Source organism: Euleptes europaea, chromosome 5 (genome assembly GCF_029931775.1).
Source record: "Euleptes europaea isolate rEulEur1 chromosome 5, rEulEur1.hap1, whole genome shotgun sequence".
NCBI lineage: Eukaryota > Metazoa > Chordata > Lepidosauria > Squamata > Sphaerodactylidae > Euleptes > Euleptes europaea.
In genome coordinates, this window is record NC_079316.1 from 28325721 (window position 1) to 28344256 (window position 18536).

At 41.7% G+C, this 18536-nt stretch overlaps 1 protein-coding gene across 1 annotated transcript in view; it reads right to left on the reverse strand.

The window, feature by feature from the left end:
* The window catches only part of MME (membrane metalloendopeptidase), a 77599-nt gene that overhangs the window by 45992 nt on the left and 13071 nt on the right, over positions 1 to 18536 (reverse strand). The window contains exons 2-3 of the mRNA XM_056849348.1: positions 15496 to 15665; positions 10650 to 10685 (exon numbers count right to left, since the gene is read on the reverse strand). Of these exons, the coding sequence (XP_056705326.1) occupies positions 10650 to 10685; positions 15496 to 15655 (196 nt within the window). The 5' untranslated portion in view covers positions 15656 to 15665. The remainder of the gene's footprint in view (positions 1 to 10649; positions 10686 to 15495; positions 15666 to 18536) is intronic.

Consider the following 18536-nt stretch of genomic DNA (forward strand, 5'->3'; position numbering starts at 1 on the left):
AAGAATGAGTAGCAGTTCCACTTAAAGGAAGAAAGGGGAAATTCTCTATGGAAGAGGGACCCCTGAATTCTACATACCGAAAGAAATCATATCTCTCCCCACATGGGCAGTGTAGATGAACAAGTTCCCCTTTCATTCATGACAATTACGTACACTTCCTTTTTTTGCCACTTTAGTTTAATGTGCAAAACATGTTTAAAAATCCATTAATAGCAGGCACATTAAAGATTGTTCATTTCCCTTTAATCATAAATGGCAATTATTTACATTAGTACAAGGGTTCATGCTCTGACCTGAATGGCCCAGGCTTGCCCAATCTTGTCAGAAGCTAAGATTAGTTGGCCCTGATTTGTAGTTAGATGGGAGACCACCAAAGAAGTCCAGGGTTGCTGCACATAGACAAACTATGACAAACCACCTCTGTTCATCTTTTGCCTTGAAAACCCTAAAGCTTCACTGTAAGTCAGCTGCGTCTTGGCAGCACTTTCCACCACCACAAGACCTCATACCCTTAAGTGCTTTCTAACTTCATTTACTGCTGATGAAAACTACCACTTGTTTCAGTGCTAGCATGGATAGTGTTAGCCAACCATTTATTGTGTACTTAAAATCTTTCCACATGATAGCTCTGTTAAGGTAGATGAAACTCAGAGAAGCAATGATTGGCTGCAGATCATCTGGCAAGGTTGAGTGGGAGTTTGAACCTTAACCTTCCTGGTCCTAGTCCAATATTCTCACCACTACACTATGCTGGATCTCTGCAGATGGTAGCTTCTGGCAGGCTGCAAGACCCCATACCTCATTTTCAGAAACAGAAATGGAAAATAACAGCTGCCCCTCCCAGTAAGTGCATAAGTTTGTTCAGTAGAAAGCCAATTTATTGAATCCTATTCCCCACACAAATTGTCAAGATAAGCATCTACCTTCTGAATGGCAATATTCTTTGAAATAATAGCTCAGTACTATATTATTTCATGGAAGTCATGAAAATAACAAAATTTAAATTATATTGGAATTTTCTTTCAGAAGATAGAGGGATACTTCAAAATGCTTTTGAAGGGAATGTAATGAGCTTTAGTACCTATGGATAAAGTGCCTTACAACGTTCATCTTTGGATATGGAATAATACAGGTCAAGCGTGGTGATGTCTACTCAATATTACACTCTCCTGTCATCTCTAGCTGTTTTTCTCAAAATGCAAGTACATAAAAAATAATCACATGCAATTGAAAACAAAAATAAGGATAATTATGTATAGTACGTAAAGATGGGGATTTTAATTTTTTTAAATCAAACGGTTTACATATTTATTTAAACCGTTCACTGGAATAGGAAGATATATATAGGAAGGAATGCAAAAATATAAGCATTTGCATCAAAAATATAAACATTTGCATCAAACCTCAGTCGCTGAGTACATAAAGCAAATATATTCTATTCCAACCAACAGTGAGTCAAAGAGCAATGTCATACATTTAGCAATGTCAAAGACAGACAGGTCAAGAAGGAAGAGGTCTGAGAAATGGCATTCAGATTTTATGAGGGAAGAGCAGTTTTAGAAGACTGTTATGAGTCAAAGTGTGATTACTGAGGATCAGGACAACAGATTGGATCTAGACAGCTTTTCTCTCGATAATAAAGGAAGGAGGAGTCCTCTTTGACCATCAAAAAGGCTTTGGTGAGGATCATGGAGCCAGCATGTAAAAAAGCCACATGGGACAGGGGCTTTAGTAGGGAGAGGAATTGGGTGAGGCTCAGTTAAAAAGCTGGGTGGAGTTATCCCATCAGCTTGAGTTCAGTAAGAGAGAGGTTCAGTAAAAGAGGCTACAGATTCTTGGTTTCATGAATTGGAAGATAAAGGGATTAAAGAAGATGGGGAGGTATCTAGGGCAAGGGTCTCCAACAGGTAGTTTATGGCTAGCTTTCCAGATGCCAGCCAGTGGCAGGCAACCAGAGGGAGTCCAGGGGGGAGGAGACAGAGGGGGGTGCCATCAGCAGCATGATGTCATTTCCAGGGAAAAACTGGAAGTGACATCACATCTCTTTAGGAATCTAGAGAGATTCTAGAAAGGACTGACATCACTTCTAGGTTTTCCCTGGAAGTGACATCACATAGTCAGGCCTACTCAAAATCTTACTCAGGTCTATTCAATGAAGCTTATTCCCAGGGAAGTATTTTTAGGATTGTACTGTAAATTCATGTTCCTGCCTCCACATTTTTTTTAAAAAATGGCATCTTTTGGATGAGGAAATCGGAAACCACGACTGGCCAAATGGGGTGACTGTCAAAGCACATGCAAGTTGACAAGAGATGGCATGAATAATTCTGTAGGGAGGGGAGAAAAATAATTGCCAAAATCCCCATTAAAGTTTTCCTTTTGAAAGGCAGAGCTGAAATGTTTGCATAATAGGGAACACTTAATCTGGCTAGATTTACTCTCTGAATTGGACTCCTTCATTCAGTTTCACTGCTGACATTGTTTACCCATTATCTGCTAGTGAGATATAACCTAATAATCCATTTCAACAATGATCTGAAAACCTGGGATTAACCTGTTTGTAACCCAAAAAAACCCCCCACCAACACCCCCCCCTCAAACCTTGTGAAGTGGAAGACTGAACACAGTTCACAAACTGGGCAGTTGTATTATATATGGCTGCCAAGTCCCTGGTGGGGTTGGGGAATTTCCCACCCCTGGCTCCTGTTTCCCTCAATTGCTCTGATTGGAGGCAAGAAACAAAACAAAACAAAACAAGGTTGTTGGCATCACAGTGTGATGTCACTTGAATGGAAAAGTCAGCCCTCTCTAGGAATCATAGAAACTCTATACTTTTAACATAGCCGATTCCTAGAGAGGCCAGACATCACTTCCAGGTTTTCTCCAGAAGTGATGTCACAACATCACCAATAATGGCCCCTCATGTCCTCACCTTCCCCATCTCCTACTGTTCGCAAAGCCATTCTTGACAACCCTAGTACCAGGGCTTTCTGTATTAAAATTGTGCTGAGCCATTAGTTATTTAAGTGGGCCCATAGTCTTAAATAAGATTAATCTGTCAGCCAAGGTATTTAAGTTTCATGTGGGATTTTTATGTCTGCCATCACAGTATTTTACAGGGAGGGAACCAGTGTTAAAGGGAGTGACTCATCAGCTTTACACCCCTCGTAGCCTGGCTTCAGGCTGGCCTATGGGATGGAGATATATGGATGGATTTGAATGGAAAAGTCAGCCCTCTCTAGGAATCATAGACTGCTTGAATGTGGACAAGTAGCCTCTGTGCTACTCTTACCGGATCTATCTGCAGTGCTTGACATGGACCATGCCATCTTGTTGAAGCACTTGGAGGTAGAAGTAGGGATTAAGGGTTCTACCTTGGAGAGATTCAAATTGTTCCTTATGGTCACGTCTCAGAGGGTTGATGCTGGAGACCAACCATCGTCAGTGCTCCTCAAGGTTCAGTCATGACATGCTATTCAATCACTATGTAAAGCCCTTTGGATAAATCATTCATGTATTTGGAGCAGGATGTCACCAATATGCTGATGATACCCAGCTCTACGTTTCTTTATCCAAATTTCTAAAGGTGTAGAGGTCCTCAACCTGTGCCTTACTGCTGTCATTAAATGGTTAAGGGTGAAGAAGTTGAAACTTAATCTTGACAAGACAGAGATAACGCTGGCTGGGAAGGCTGAGGTCTTGAGGGACTGGGCATCCCCCACCTCTGATGGTGTCCAGTTGACGCTTGCAGACTCAGTTAAGAGTATAGGGGTTATACTGGATCCAACACTATTACTGGAAAAGCAAGTTAATGCAGCTGCAAAAAAAAGGCATTCTACAAGCCTAATTTAGCTCAGAAGATGGGCTCCTATCTTGGCTGATCTGGCCACATGGATTCATGCTATGGTTACCTTGAGGCTAGACTATTGTAATGCGCTCTACATGGGTCTGTTCTTAAAGTAGGCTTACCAATAGTGGGAGATCTCCTGCTGCCCTGCTCTATTGCTCACAGGCAGTTGAAGTGCCAATGGGAGGAAATTAATGAAAAATATGGGTGTGCGCCACCATTGTGTTGGTGTGCTGACATCACCTCCATCAAAAACCAGAAGTGATGCAGTAATGCTCTAGGATTTGCAAAAATTCTGTACCTGTAGGATGACCTCTCCCATTGTGCTAGCCAGTAACAGCTTCACTCAGATGCCACACTGCAAATGGGTAAGATGATCATCTGCTGCCCATTCAGGTGCATTCTCATTGGTGGTTCCCACCTTGTAGAATGGCCTGGCTAAGGAGGTCAGGAAGGCTCCTACATTTCCAGCATTCCACAGAATGTGCTAAGCAGTGATGTTCAAAGGGCATTTTTAAAAAAGAGATTAGAACTATATTAGAATGTATCAGTCCAGGAAGGCGCCTTTATAGCGGAATAAGACGGCAGTTCACTACAATGATTAATGTACACATCACCTGCATTTACTGCATTATCTTATACCTTGTAATCCATTTTCTGTACTGTTTATGGTATACCTCACCTTAGACAGTTTGCTGTTCACCATATTCTCTAATTATGTAATCCTAGTCCTATTACATTGTCCATTGGTTGCCTTATGCTGTCTGAATAGTTTTCTATCCTGTAATCCACCTTGATTCTCAGTGAGGAAGGCAGACTATAATTAAAGTAAATAAAAATAAATAAAACGAATTGTTTCTTTTTATAGATAGGGAACTAAATATGAAAGATGGGTGCTGGCGCCGAGATTCTCAAGTGTTTGGTAGGTTAGCTGTGCTAGTCTGTGCTAGTCCACAACTGAATCAGTAAAAAATCTTGTGACATCTTAAAGGATTAGGACTTGATGTTACCTGCTAATGCTACTAAATAACTTCTTCCTTGTGCATGTGTGTGTGTTAAGCGCTGTCAAGTCACTTCCAACTTATGGCGACCCCATGAATTAATGACCTCCAAAACATCTTATTGTTAACAGCCTTGCTTCTTCCTTATGTGACTCAAATCTTTGGCATAGTCTCTACAAGGCTTTTTAAGGCTTAAAGTATGTTGTGTCGTGTGTGTGTGTGTGTGTGTGTGTAAAGTGCCTTCAAGTCGCAGCCAACTTATGGTGACCCCTTTTGGGGTTTTCATGGCAAGAGACTAATAGAGGTGGTTTGCCAGTGCCTTCCTCTGCACAGCAGCCCTGGTATTCCTTGGTGGTCTCCCATCCAAATACTAACCAGGGCTGACCCTGCTTAGCTTCTGAGATCTGACAAGATTAGGCTAGCCTGGGCCATCCAGGTCAGGGCATGTTGTGTCTTAGCCAGGGCAATGTTCACTGACATCAACAAACTCTTCATGGGACCTGTTTGCAAAATAACAATTAACACTTAGCATTTATGGACAGCTTCCAAGTACTCAAGGCACTTCATGTCCTTTATCATGGGGCACTGATTGCAACAATCTTGTATGGTTGTAGCGTTATCCACAAATTACAAATAAGGACTGATGGGGGAGGCTCCACATACTTTGTCATCCAAAGTCGCCTTCTCCTGTTCCACCCACCACCCACTCCAACTCTTGCAGCCAGAGTGGTGGGCATGGAGGGGGCATACACCTCTACTTGTAGTGCCCATGCAGACTTCAGGTATTGGAGACAACCAAGCCCACTGGCTGGCTGTGCTCTGCAATCCATCTCAAAATCTGAGGCTGAGGCCAAAAGCGAGTGGCTTGCCTAAGGCTTCCCACTAAGCCTTTTGAACTGGAGCCTTCATGAAGCATTTCTCTCAGTGCAACGCTAAACAGAATTATTCCCTTCTAAACCCATTGATGTCAGTGGGCTTAGAAGAGAATAATTCTGTCTAGCATTGCACTGTTAGGTCTCTTCCAGCCCATTCCTGAAGAGGGGGTCGATCTGTGGTGGCCAGGAGCAGTGCAGCCACGCTGCCTCCACAGAGGCTTCCCGGTTGCCGAAAAGACATTTTAAAAGTTTTAAAATAGATTAAAAGAAAATGGCCCTATTGAAAACAACGAGGCTGAGCCACCAAAAAATGGTGATACAACAATGTGGCAGTGTGAGGGGGCATTCCTGGAATGCCCCGGAAATGCCTCCCCCCCACACACACACCAGAGTGGGAATTCTCTGCTGGCGTGGCTGCACTGGCGGTGGGGCCAGTGTAGCTCCATGGCTCCCCAGCACCCAGGATGGCATAAGTGCCTGTTATCTTGGGTTAAATGGGCACTTAACGTCACCACGGGGTCACACCGGCTCCTAAGGAGTTTCAGCCCCACCCCAGGACTGCAGCCTTAAGCACTATGCTAGACCAGCTTTAGTAGTAAAATGCTTTCCCCCCCCCAGAAAGCCAATTTAAACCCACACAGCTGCAGAAACACAAGCATGATCCAAACACCTGCTGTTATTGCCATAGTAAAAAAAAAAATTAAATTAATTACTCAGCAAAATGCTGTTGCTCTTTGCAATATTTATTTTAACCAATTAATCGGAAATGTTTTCAGTCTCATGGGTTCCAGCAGAGTGAAACGAGTGGCATAAACTTACTCTATGTATCTCAGTTCTGGCTGCAAACATTAAGCAGTTTAATTAGTAATCAACTAACAAATTGACAATGGCTAATTAAACACTAAGAAACACACTAGCTGAAAATGAAGAAACAAGTGCTTATGTCTTATGGCCATTTTGGTTCTGACGCACTGTTGTTGTATGGAAAGAAGCAGAATGTATGAAAGTTGTTCTTTATGTTGTATCTTTTATATATAATTGAGTTTAGTGTAAATTTATGTAAGACTGATATGTGGAAACATTATTTGTTAGTTTTCATGGTGATATAAACTGTAACCTTCGTTAAAATTTGTAATTTTAAAAAAAAGAATGCTTCTCTTTCTTTTTGGCAATGGCTTCTGTGCATTAAATTGTAATTTAAGAAATTATTTTCCTTGCAGCCTCTGAAAGGAGAGTATATTGAAGTGCTGGTAATATAAATATGTATTTATGTGGTATTTATCAACTAATCATTTTTTAAGTTAGTTTATGGCCCACATCTATATTTATGTAAGTGGAACAGTAGCCCATTTTATCAATTAAAGCTGCTCCCTGATAAGCAAAACTAACAACTACCAAGCTTTACATAAGCAGCACCAACTCTTTCCCATTTACTTATTACAACTAGCTAGGTAACCTTTGGCCATTCAAGGTTCATCGCCACTGCCAATGTTTGCTCAAATTAGAACCCACTATTACTGGTGTTTCTTTTTTTGCTCAAGTGGACCAATTATGGAAAATTTCAAGACTTCTTTGATGCCTATCAACAAGTAACACACGCGTTAAGAAAAGATTATCCGTTAACAAGAAGAAATAGGAAACTAATTGCTTTTGAACAGACGATCACTAAATCACAGGATCACTTATTATCAAAAGTATATCGACTACTATTGACTCTAGAAACAGCTTCAGGACAGGTTAAGACATGCATGATCAAACGGATGCAGAATCTCAGAGAGATGATCCCAATGCAAACTTGGGAAAGATTATGGATGACTGAGGTAAAATTGTTTTTAGAGAATCATTCTGTAGTATGGTCATTTAGATGGGTTATCCAGGCACGGAGATGTCAAATTTTCCTTATTTGCCTTTTCCCTTCCTTTTTTTTTCTGTACTCTTTATAAAATGAATAATTTTTTTTTTTAAGTGGACCAATTATGGCTAACAAACTGTTATTCAGTATAAGAGTGTAGGAAAAGCCGGTCTTCTACTCAGGAGAGATACCAAAGTTCTGCAGATCTTCATGCTACATATAAGCCAGTACTATGCTATGAATTTTGACAGCTTGGTATCATTTAATTTTAAACATTGGAGGGATTTCTGCACCGCCCATTTCTACTGTTGATCAATGTGAGAATAGAACAGAAAAGAAAACTAGTGGACTGTATATGTCACTGCCTTATTGCAGAATATAATCCAAAATGTTCTTGCAAATTCAAAAAAGCTCGTTGTCTAGCACATGTATCAGGAGAAGGCGACACAGAGCAGGGTTCCCACAAGTGCTGCCCTGAATGTGTTTGCTTGTGACTGGAACATGAAGACTCCAACATTGACTTTGTTATAAAACATCTCACTAGACAGCATGAACAGCAAACATTGCCGCATCACTCCATCACCAATGCATGCCATGGTACAAAATGTTAAAAGGTAAAGGTCCCCTGTGCATGCTCAGGGTCATTCCTGACCCATGGGGATCTCTCTCCAGAAGGATGTTCTGCATACTGGAAGAATGGGCATTAAAATGGCAAATGAGATTCAATGTAAGTGTAAAGTGATGCATATTGGGGCAAAAAATCCCAACTTCACATATACACTGATGGGATCTGTGCTGGCAGCGACAGACCAAGAAAGGGATCTTGGGGTGGTAGTGGATAGCTCAATGAAGATGTCAACCCAGTGTGCTGCTGCTGTAAAAAAGGCAAATTCCATGCTGGCTATAATTAAACGAGGAATAGAGAATAAAACTGCTGATATCATACTGCCCTTGTACAAATCTATGGTGAGACCACACTTGGAATACTGTGTACAGTTCTGGTCACCACACCTAAAAAAAGATATTACAGAGCTTGAGAAGGTGCAGAAAAGAGCAACCAAAATGATTGGGGGACTGGAGCAACTGTCCTATGGGGAGTGGTTAAGATGCTTAGGGCTGTTTAGCTTGGAAAGAAGGCGGCTGAGGGGAGACATGATAGAGGTCTATAAAATTATGGCTTCTGTAAGGGTAGGTCCTGTCTCACTAACCTATTAGAGTTTTTTGAAAGAGTCAATAAGCATGTGGACAGGAATGAGCCTGTGGATATTGTGTATTTGGATTTCCAAAAAGCTTTTGACAAAGTCCCCCACCAAAGACTGCTAAGCAAACGTCAAAGTCATAGGATACGATGACAAGTCCTCTTATGGATTGAGAGCTGGCTGAAAAATAGGAAGCAAAGAGTAGGAATCAATGGTCAGTTCTCCCAATGGCGGGATGTGAGCAGTGGGGTGCCTCAGGGATCTGTGTTGGGACCGGTGCTTTTCAACCTGTTCATCAATGACCTGGAGTTGGGGTTAAACAGTGTAGTAGCCAAGTTTGCAGATGACACCAAATTATTTAGGGTGGTTAAAACAAAATCGGACTGTGAAGAACTATAGCAATGTAAGACGCTTAGGGCTGTTTAGCTTGGAAAGAAGGCGGCTGAGGGGAGACATGATAGAGGTCTATAAAATTATGCATGGTTTGGAGAGAGTGGACAGGGAGAAATTTTTCTCCCTCTCCCATAATACTAGAACACGGGGTCATCTGCTAAAGCTGGAGGGTGAGAGATTCAAAACAGATAAAAGGAAGTATTTTTTCACACAACGCATAGTTAAATTGTGGAACTCCCTGCCCCAGGATGTGGTGATGGCTGCCAGCTTGGAAGGCTTTAAGAGGGGAGTGGACATATTCATGGAGGAGAGGGGTATTCATGGCTTTTAGTTAGAATGGATATTAGTCATGCTGCATACCTATTCTCTCTAGTATCAGAGGAGCATGCCTATTATTTTGGGTGCGGTGAACACAGGCAGGATGGTGCTCCTGCAGTTGTCTTGTTGGTGGCTTCCTGGAGGCACCTGGTTGGCCACTGTGTGAACAGACTGCTGGGCTTGATGAGCCTTGGTCTGATCCAGCAAGGCCTTTCTTATGTTCTTATGTTCTTATCACATCATGACGTTTACTAGGTAGACTTTGTTTACGGGGTGGTTTGCCAGTGCCTTCCCCAGTTGTCTACACTTTACCCCCAGCAAGCTGGGTACTCATTTTACCGACCACGGAAGGATGAAAGGCTGAGTCAACCTTGAGCCGGCTGCCTGAAACCGACTTCCGTCGGGATTGAACTCAGGTCGTGAGCAGAGCTTGGACTGCAGTATGCAGCTTACCACTCTGCGCCACGGGGCTCCTAATAAAATGTTATGGGAGTGAAGGTCTAAACAGATGAAAACACTTGGGTTTTCCCAAGTTATAAAAGACTGGCTCTTCCCAACAGTATAAAAACAGAAATGGCAACTCTGAGGGCCCCAATTCAGATTTAGTCCAAATGAAGTGTGTGTGTGTGGGGGGGATAGATCTTTTTCCTGCACATAGTTTCATCAATTGTAACCAATACTTGCTCAGCATTAGCCTTGAAAAAGGGAACACAATACCCATATTTTCACCATATTTTATTCTCGTAATTCTAATGATAACACAGGATCAGGACAGTTTCAATTGGTGAAACCATGCAGGGACTGAACATCAACCCCCCTCTTGTAATTCCAACCCAGAGGTCCCATACAACATCTATTTCTGTTTTAAAATGCTGGAAGAACCAGTCACAGATATTTCCAGCATCTTGCCGAGTTTTCGCATTTAGAAGGCAAAAATGGCTGGTGAAACCCTTTGGGAGAACCCATTAATACCCTCCAAACAAGGAACTATATGTATAGAAATCAACAAGGGAGGGGGAGAGCTGCTGTCCTGGAAATTCTGGAAATTCCTGGAAATTCAAGGCCCTTAGGGCTTCCTTATGGTGGCTTTTCAGAATGAATGTCATTCAGAAAAAAAGACAAACTCATTTATTGCAATAAGCAGACAAGCGATAAAAGGCTTACCTGATGTTACACAATCTGAAGTTATACAAACAGCATCTGAAAAGAGATTATAGGACTATTAGCCACAACTGTTAACCTTAGTTATTTCAATACACAGCTTGCTACTCCAAATGGTGTACCTCACTGGCTGCTGTGAAAAATAACTGGAATCAATAATTGAAATCAATGTGACTAAAATGTACAATTGCAAAGCACTTTGAAAACATGTATACCATACTGTAACATGAAGATATTCTTTATGGGTCTATCTTGTTTGCAATGCCAGATAAACACAGAGTATCCTCATAAAAGCCGCATTCCGATTAGCATGCATAAAACAGGACCATTGCAAATGTGGATACAGGGCTGAGAAACTCTTAGCCTTTTATCTTAATCAGCAAGAACCTAGGAACTTCATTCGATCAAAGGAATGGTATACAGTTGAGGGCAGCCACGGATACTATACATGCTGGCCTCCCTATTCCCCTCCCCCCGGTCGTATTATATTCTGGAATTAGGGTTGCTAACCTCCAGGTACTAGCTGGAGATCTCCTGCTAATTCAACTGATCTCCAGCCGATAGAGATCAGTTCCCCTGGAGGAAATGGCCGCTTTGGCAATAGGACTCTATGGCATTGAAGTCCCTCCCGTCTCCAAACCCCACCCTCCTTAGGCTCTGCCCCAAAAACCTCTCGTGGTTGTGAAGAGGGACCTGGCAACCCTAGCTGGAATCCATCTGAGTGGTGGCATGCCTGGTTGCTCAGTCGACAGTGGAAAGTAGAGTACCATCTTGAACTTGCTTGTTTTAACTGGAGTGTTATTATTTTTATTGTTTTAAAAAATTGAAAATTGATGTGGACTGGTGTATGTTTTAAATGATGTGACCCGCCCTGAGCCTGGCCTATATGGGTTGCCAACCTCCAGGTAATGGAAGGAATCCAGACAGCACTCACACAATATTTATTAAAGTACTAATTTATAAAGGTGAAGGAAGGTACAAAAGTGAACAATATATACAACAAGGTAATAACCAGATACACATATAGATATCAATAGCAGTCCAGCAGCAAAAAAGTTCAATGTATAAATATCCTGGGAGTCAGGTAAGTCAACGTCAATTCCTGAGTGTCCTGAGTAACAGGTAAGAAAATTTTTATACTCAAATATGGACTTCTTTAGATGTTGTAAGTTGCTGGAAAGCGGAGTCCCAGGCAGGAGCCACGGAGGGAAGCTGTTAGGACGTGTTGTCTAGATCCAAATCACGTTTCGCTCATGGCTTCATCAATAAAGTGCAAGGAAAAAACACAGTCTCATAGGACCAGAAGAAATTCATGTAGGTCTCAAAGTGGACAAGTGCATGATGTACTTGTTGTATATATTGTTCACTTTTGCACCTTCCTTCACCTTTATAAATTAGTACTTTAATATATATTGTGTGAGTGCTGTCTGGATTCCTTCCATTATCCATTATCCATACAGCACTGAGCCTTTCTTTTTCCAACCTCCAGGTAATAGCTGGTAATCTCCTGCTATTACAACTGATCTCCAGCCGATAGAGATCAGTTCACCTGGAGAAAATGGCCGCTTTGGCAATTGGACTCTATGGCATTGAAGTCTTTCCCTTCCCCAAACCCTGCCCTCAGGCTCGGTGCAGAAATCTGGCAGTACACAACATGGGACATTCACAACCATGCCCCCACGCCCCCAGTGACCCCTGCTCTATGCCCAGAAGAAGGCAATAACCCTCCAGGATCTCTGGGCCAATCTGGCCTGGAGGGAAATTCCTTCCTGACCCCAAAGTGGCAATTGGCATTACCCTGGGCATGTAATAGATGGCCTCAACAGCCAAGCATTGCCTCATCCCTTCCTGCCCTCCCTCTCATGATGTCAAGTTACAGGAATTGTTTGTAGAAGTTTCTCTCATGCTTGCTTAACTACCCAACAGAACGGAAAAGATGCAACAATATACAAACAGTACATCTTGTTGAAGAATGGGCTTGCAAGCCCCTCTGTGTTCCTTCTGATTGTACCCCCTACCCTAACCATAAGCTCATGCTGCCTCCCCTCCCCCAACCCCCACCACTGCGCAATAGGCCAGTGGGAGAAAATGAAGCAAAAAATGTCCTAGTGTCAATGGTGTGACATCATTTCCAGGGTGATGTCACACTGCTCTCAGATTCAGCAGAAACTGTATGGTAAAACCATAGAGTTCACCCCAGCAGTGAGATTATGCCACCAACACAGTGGTAACCCCATGTCCACTCCAACAGTCTCCTGCCAGGTGCCAGCCACCAACTGGCAACCTTACCCCAGGCTCCACCCACAAATCTCTAGAAATTTCCCAACCTGGAGTTTGCAAGCCTGCTGGAAACAAGGGGAAAACTAACACAGATTCTTACATCAAACTAGTAATATGACACATATATCCAGGCCCTAACAATGAGCCTCTTAACCACATTTTGGACCCATAGAAGTTATTGGACAGTTGTCAAAGATAGCCCTGAATATGGCACATTGTAGTAATCTAACTTAGATGTTATCACAGCATGTATCAGATCATGCTTTTCAAGGAACAAGCATAGCTGGTATATCAGCTGAAGCTAATAAACAGTACTACTCACCACAGAGGAGACCTCAGCCTGCAACCTAGGGTTGCCATTTGACCTTCTCCATCCCAGGCCAGTATTCAGTGGAGTGGCGGGAGAATAATGGGGTGGTGAAATGGTGATCTTCCAACACTATGATGTCTCTTCTGGCTGTTACCAGAAGCAACATTACCATGTTGTGGGATGATCTAGGACTAACCCAATTTACCGTACAGCTTCAGATGAATCCTGGATCATCCCACAACATGATGACATCATTTCTAGTTATGTAGCCAGAAGTGATGCTATGGTCACCCTTGGCCACCAGCAGGGGATGGGGGGCAGAGTTATCAGATTCAGGTTGGAAAACTCCTGGAAGATTTGGGGATGGAGCCTCGGGATGCCAGGGAGCTTAATGGAGAAAGTTCACAATTCAAAGCATCAATTTTCTCCAGGAATCTGATTTCTGTAGTCTGGAGATGAGCTGCAATTCCAAGGGATCCCACCTGGAGGCTGGCATCCTTATGCTACAGTGTAGGAAGATTGCTGTTCATTCTCCAGGGTGGGTTGCCCTACTCCAACCAGAGACCAGGTTCTAGCAGTACTTAAGCTATGCACATGCTCCTTCTTGGGGAATGCAACCCCCTCCAGGACTGGATGCCTCATAAGTAAGTACTTGGGCAGTTTTGCCAATATGGCTGAACAGACAAATCACACTCTTTTTTTTTTTTGTTAAGCATTAAAGGACCACCAATATTGCTATTAAATGACACTCTACTGAATTAATTTACCACTAATTCTTTAGGTGCTTAATCTGGAAGATCTATAACCCAGTATTCAGTATTTGGCAGACTGGAGGATGATCTGTTTAGCCACTAGCGCTACTCTTCTTAATCCAGGCTACCGTGACTTGTTTAAGGCCTGGATTATTAGTATACAGTACATCAACTACTAAGTGGACAAATGGAAACACAGTTTGTAGATTTCAGTTGAAGGGCTGTTTGGCTTCAGTCCAGAAGTGACGGACAACTTTGCATTTCCAATATATTTAGATGAGGGCAGCATACTCCATGTCTCCAACAATCATATTATCAAAGTAATTATTCCACTATTCTAGGATACAAGTATGCTTTTAATTATAGTTTTTGTTGTATTTTAAATCAAGGGGTGAAAGTACTATAGAATTAAGTGCCTATTTCCACCAGCCTAGCTTTTTGACTAATTCTGATTCATTCACTATTTCATACTGAATGTTATTTATTTAAAACATTTTTAGGTTGCTCCCCCCCGCCCCAACGTAGGGTACCGAAGGTGGTGAAGAATAAAAACAAATTAAAAACACATATAGATGTATACAAAACAATTTTAGCAAAACACATGGACGCAGGAGCAGGTTATGTCTATGATACAAGATTAAGTCTCCAGAACAGTGATCAGATGTGGTCTTTCAAAAGCTACATGTGCATCACACGTAACAATGCAATCCTAAGAGCGCTTTCCTGGGAGTAAGCCCAACATTCAGTAAACAACCGTGTGCAAGGTGATTCTTACTTCTATTCATCTATCTAGCTGGATCCACTATTTGCCCGGATCTCAAAAGGGTTGCCAGTAGAATTCTATAAGATGAGGGTTTTTTTGGAATCACTTTGGTAGAGAAAAATCACATCTGACTTCCATACACATCTCAAAGGTCCAGCTTCCCTCTCACAGAATGGAAATGAGCAATTTCAATACTCATATCATGTGACAGTAAATCATTTTGATTTGTTCCTCTTTCATTTACCTCTTGCACATGTATTTGTTGCAGTAAGCCACAACTGTAGATGCCTCAATATGCAGGAAGATTTGGGAGCTAGTCTTAAAACTGGAGACAAGGAACAAATGTTTCAAATATTTGCATAGAAGCAATGGGCTTTTAAAAAATCTATAGTCATGATCCAGTCAAAGCAAAACACTTTAAAGTCCCATTGAACTTTATGACACTTCATGTCCACCTTTCTGGCTGGGTCATGCTCCAGTAACAGAGCTTATCTGATTTTAGGTTGCAAAACTATTTTGATATTCTAGTTGAATACTAATAATAGCAGGTATTGCCACCCTCCAAGCCAATCAGGATGCACAATATAGAAACATTATCGGCACTAAAAAGTTTAACCCCATAATTCTAATCATCTCCTTTTTGTGCAGTTATATTTTGCACTAGCATTCTCCCTTTCCCCTTCAACATAATGTTTCAAAAGAACTTTTGCTGCCAGAATGATAATGCAGTGAGCGTTTACTTACCAGAACGGGTGGCGTACAGAATTATCATGGTGATGCCTACGATAGCAAGAAGGACTACGACAACCGCAAGCCCAATTTCCATTGCACTCCATCGTGGTTTTTTCTTTGGTTTTGGAGAGTTCATTTCAGTTATATCCATCTGACTTTCTGACTTGCCCATAACCCAGAGTCTGAAAAGAGAGGTAGAGAAAAAGCAGTTACTCAAATGCCTTAAGGATGGAAATTTTAAGTTCCTCCTACCTAGCTAAGATTTTTTTCCATTTGAAGAAGAGGAAATGCTGATTGTCTCAAAAGCAGAAAGCAGTCGTGACAGTTAGCTAACTCACAGTTTTGCCACTTATAATCGGCAGGACAAGGATGTTATTAGACGCAGGCAGAGAGGCTTAAAAAAGGGAACGAAAACAAACCAACACTTGGATTTATAGCAAATATATCTAATTTAATTGCCCTCCCTGGTACAAGAGTTCACAAGGGAGTAAAAGGCTGCCCTTAATGTTTGAATAAAAATTAACTTAACCTTTCAGTCTCTGATGTTTTGCCAGTGTCGAAAAGTGTTCTATTTTGCCTGTCTGGCATTTTTCAAACCCTTCCAGCAATTAATAATGGCTAAAGTCTGAAGTTTAGGGCTTCCATAACACTTAAATACACAAGTAAATATTCAGGGCTAAACCCGCAGGGTCAATATCAGAGGAAACTGAATCAGAATTTTTAAACCAAGAAATTGCTGCTGGAAATTGCTAAAGGACAGCAATGTTGTGCTATAAAGGTCTGTTGGTTGGACTCACCACAAGAATGACTGTTGCAGTGTATATGATACATTTCCAGTAGGGTTACTGAGCTCCAGATAGAGCCCGGAGTTCTCCTATAATTATAATGGATCTCCAGACTTCAGAGATCAGATCCTCTGGAGGAAATGGCAGCTTTGGAAGGTAGATTCTGCAGTGTACCGTGGAGATAACAATCCTGCTGAGCTCCCTCCCTTCTCCTAACTCAGCTCTCTCCAATTGCTAGGAATTTCCTAACCTGGATATGGCAACCCTATTTTCCACCCAAATGCCTGCTCATGGTGACTCATAATTTTTTTAAAAAAAGAAAAGAAAAAAATTGCCACAAATTATATTAAAGGAATCAATAAGAGAACAAAAATAAAACAGTAAAACGGTATCGTAAACAGCAATTACAGCTGCAGGGTCTGTTAGACTGAGATGTTCCAGGCCTATGGTTGAGGACAGAGATGGTTTCAATTTTGCTGGCCTCCCTCCCTCATTCCCTTCCCTTCCCTTTATTATTTAATTATTTCAGTCCCCATCCTCTTTCTTTACTGAGAGTAATTTACTGTTCTCTTTTCCCTTATTCTTCCCCTCTGAATTTAGGGTTGCCAACCTCCAGGTACTGCTGAGATAAATATGCACAAGTACCAACAAAGTATGGCTGAGTAAACAATAGTACAAGGCTCAAACACTCAAATAACAAAAACGTATATTTGAAAGTTACAATAGTGAAAGTGCAGGAAGTGACAAAAAGGAAACTTAACACGAAATCTATTCACTAAGATCTAAAGGTCGATAAATATGATAAAGTCAATAAATATGTCTCGATAGAATCTTTAAAAGTTCATAATAAATATATTCAATCCTAGCGTTCATAATAAATATATTCAATCCTAGGAGAAGACGGAACGCGGTCCGGATGCCTTGCGTTTTCGCCGCCCTTCAGGGCGGCTTCTTCAGCTCTCCGTTGTAAACAGAAACCGTTCTCCTTAAATATTCATTCAGCAGTATCTTAGATATAAAATCTCAAGCGAACTCTTCTTGCTCCCAGCTGGGCTGCTCAGTGAAAATGCTTGCTTGTGCAAGCATTTTCACTGAGCAGCCCAGCTGGGAGCAAGAAGAGTTCGCTTAGATTTTATATCTAAGATTTTATATCTAAGATACTGCTGAATGAATATTTAAGGAGAACAGTTTCTGTTTACAACGGAGAGCTGAAGAAGCCGCCCTGAAGGGCGGCGAAAACGCAAGGCATCCGGACCGCGTTCCGTCTTCTCCTGACTTCCGTTTCCACAACGCTAGGATTGAATATATTTATTATGAACTTTTAAAGATTCTATCGAGACATATTTATTGACTTTATCATATTTATCAACCTTTAGATCTTAGTGAATAGATTTTGTGTTAAGTTTCCTTTTTGTCACTTCCTGCACTTTCACTATTGTAACTTTCAAATATATGTTTTTGTTATTTGAGTGTTTGAGCCTTGTACTATTGTTTACTCAACCTCCAGGTACTAGCTGCAAATCTCCTACTATTACAACTGATCTCCAGCCGATAGAGATCACTTCACCTGGAGAAAATGGCCGCTTTGGCAAATGGACTGAATGGCATTGAAGTCCCTCTCCTCCCCAAACCCCGCCCTCCTCAGGCTCCGCCCCCAAAACCTCTCACTGGTGGCGAAGAGGGACCTGACAACCCTACCTGAATTGGTTCCCACTATTGTTTTTTGTTATATGGTTTTAGGGCGCCCCTGATCATTTTTAATGAGATATTGTGGTTTTGAATTGCAATTTGTTGTGCTTTAAACTGGAATGTCGGAATATTGTAAACTGCTCTGAGCCTGACGTGAGAGTCAGGAAAGGGTGGCATAAAAGTAAAATAAATGAATAAATAAACAAGAGTGAACTAAAATATGAACCCACTGATGGAACTGCACCAGAAGCAAAATAGGACTTGGGTCCTTCATGAAAAGTTTTTAAAAAATCTCTAATACTGTGATGAAGGGGCTTGGAGAGTAAACCATTCCATTCCCACCAATGGAATTCCATCAGGGAGAGAACAGCGCCTCACTCTTGTGGGCATGTCTACTTGGGGAGACTTCACACCGGAAGCAGTATGCTTTGGCGCTCTGGATTATGATGTGGACTTCCTTTACATGGTCACAAAATAGTGGGGGAGGAATAAAAAATACACTATGGGGGACAGATAAGCTACAGCAGTACCATGTCCCACAGTGATGTTAAGCGATTGAGACTGGGTGGTAAGAAGTGA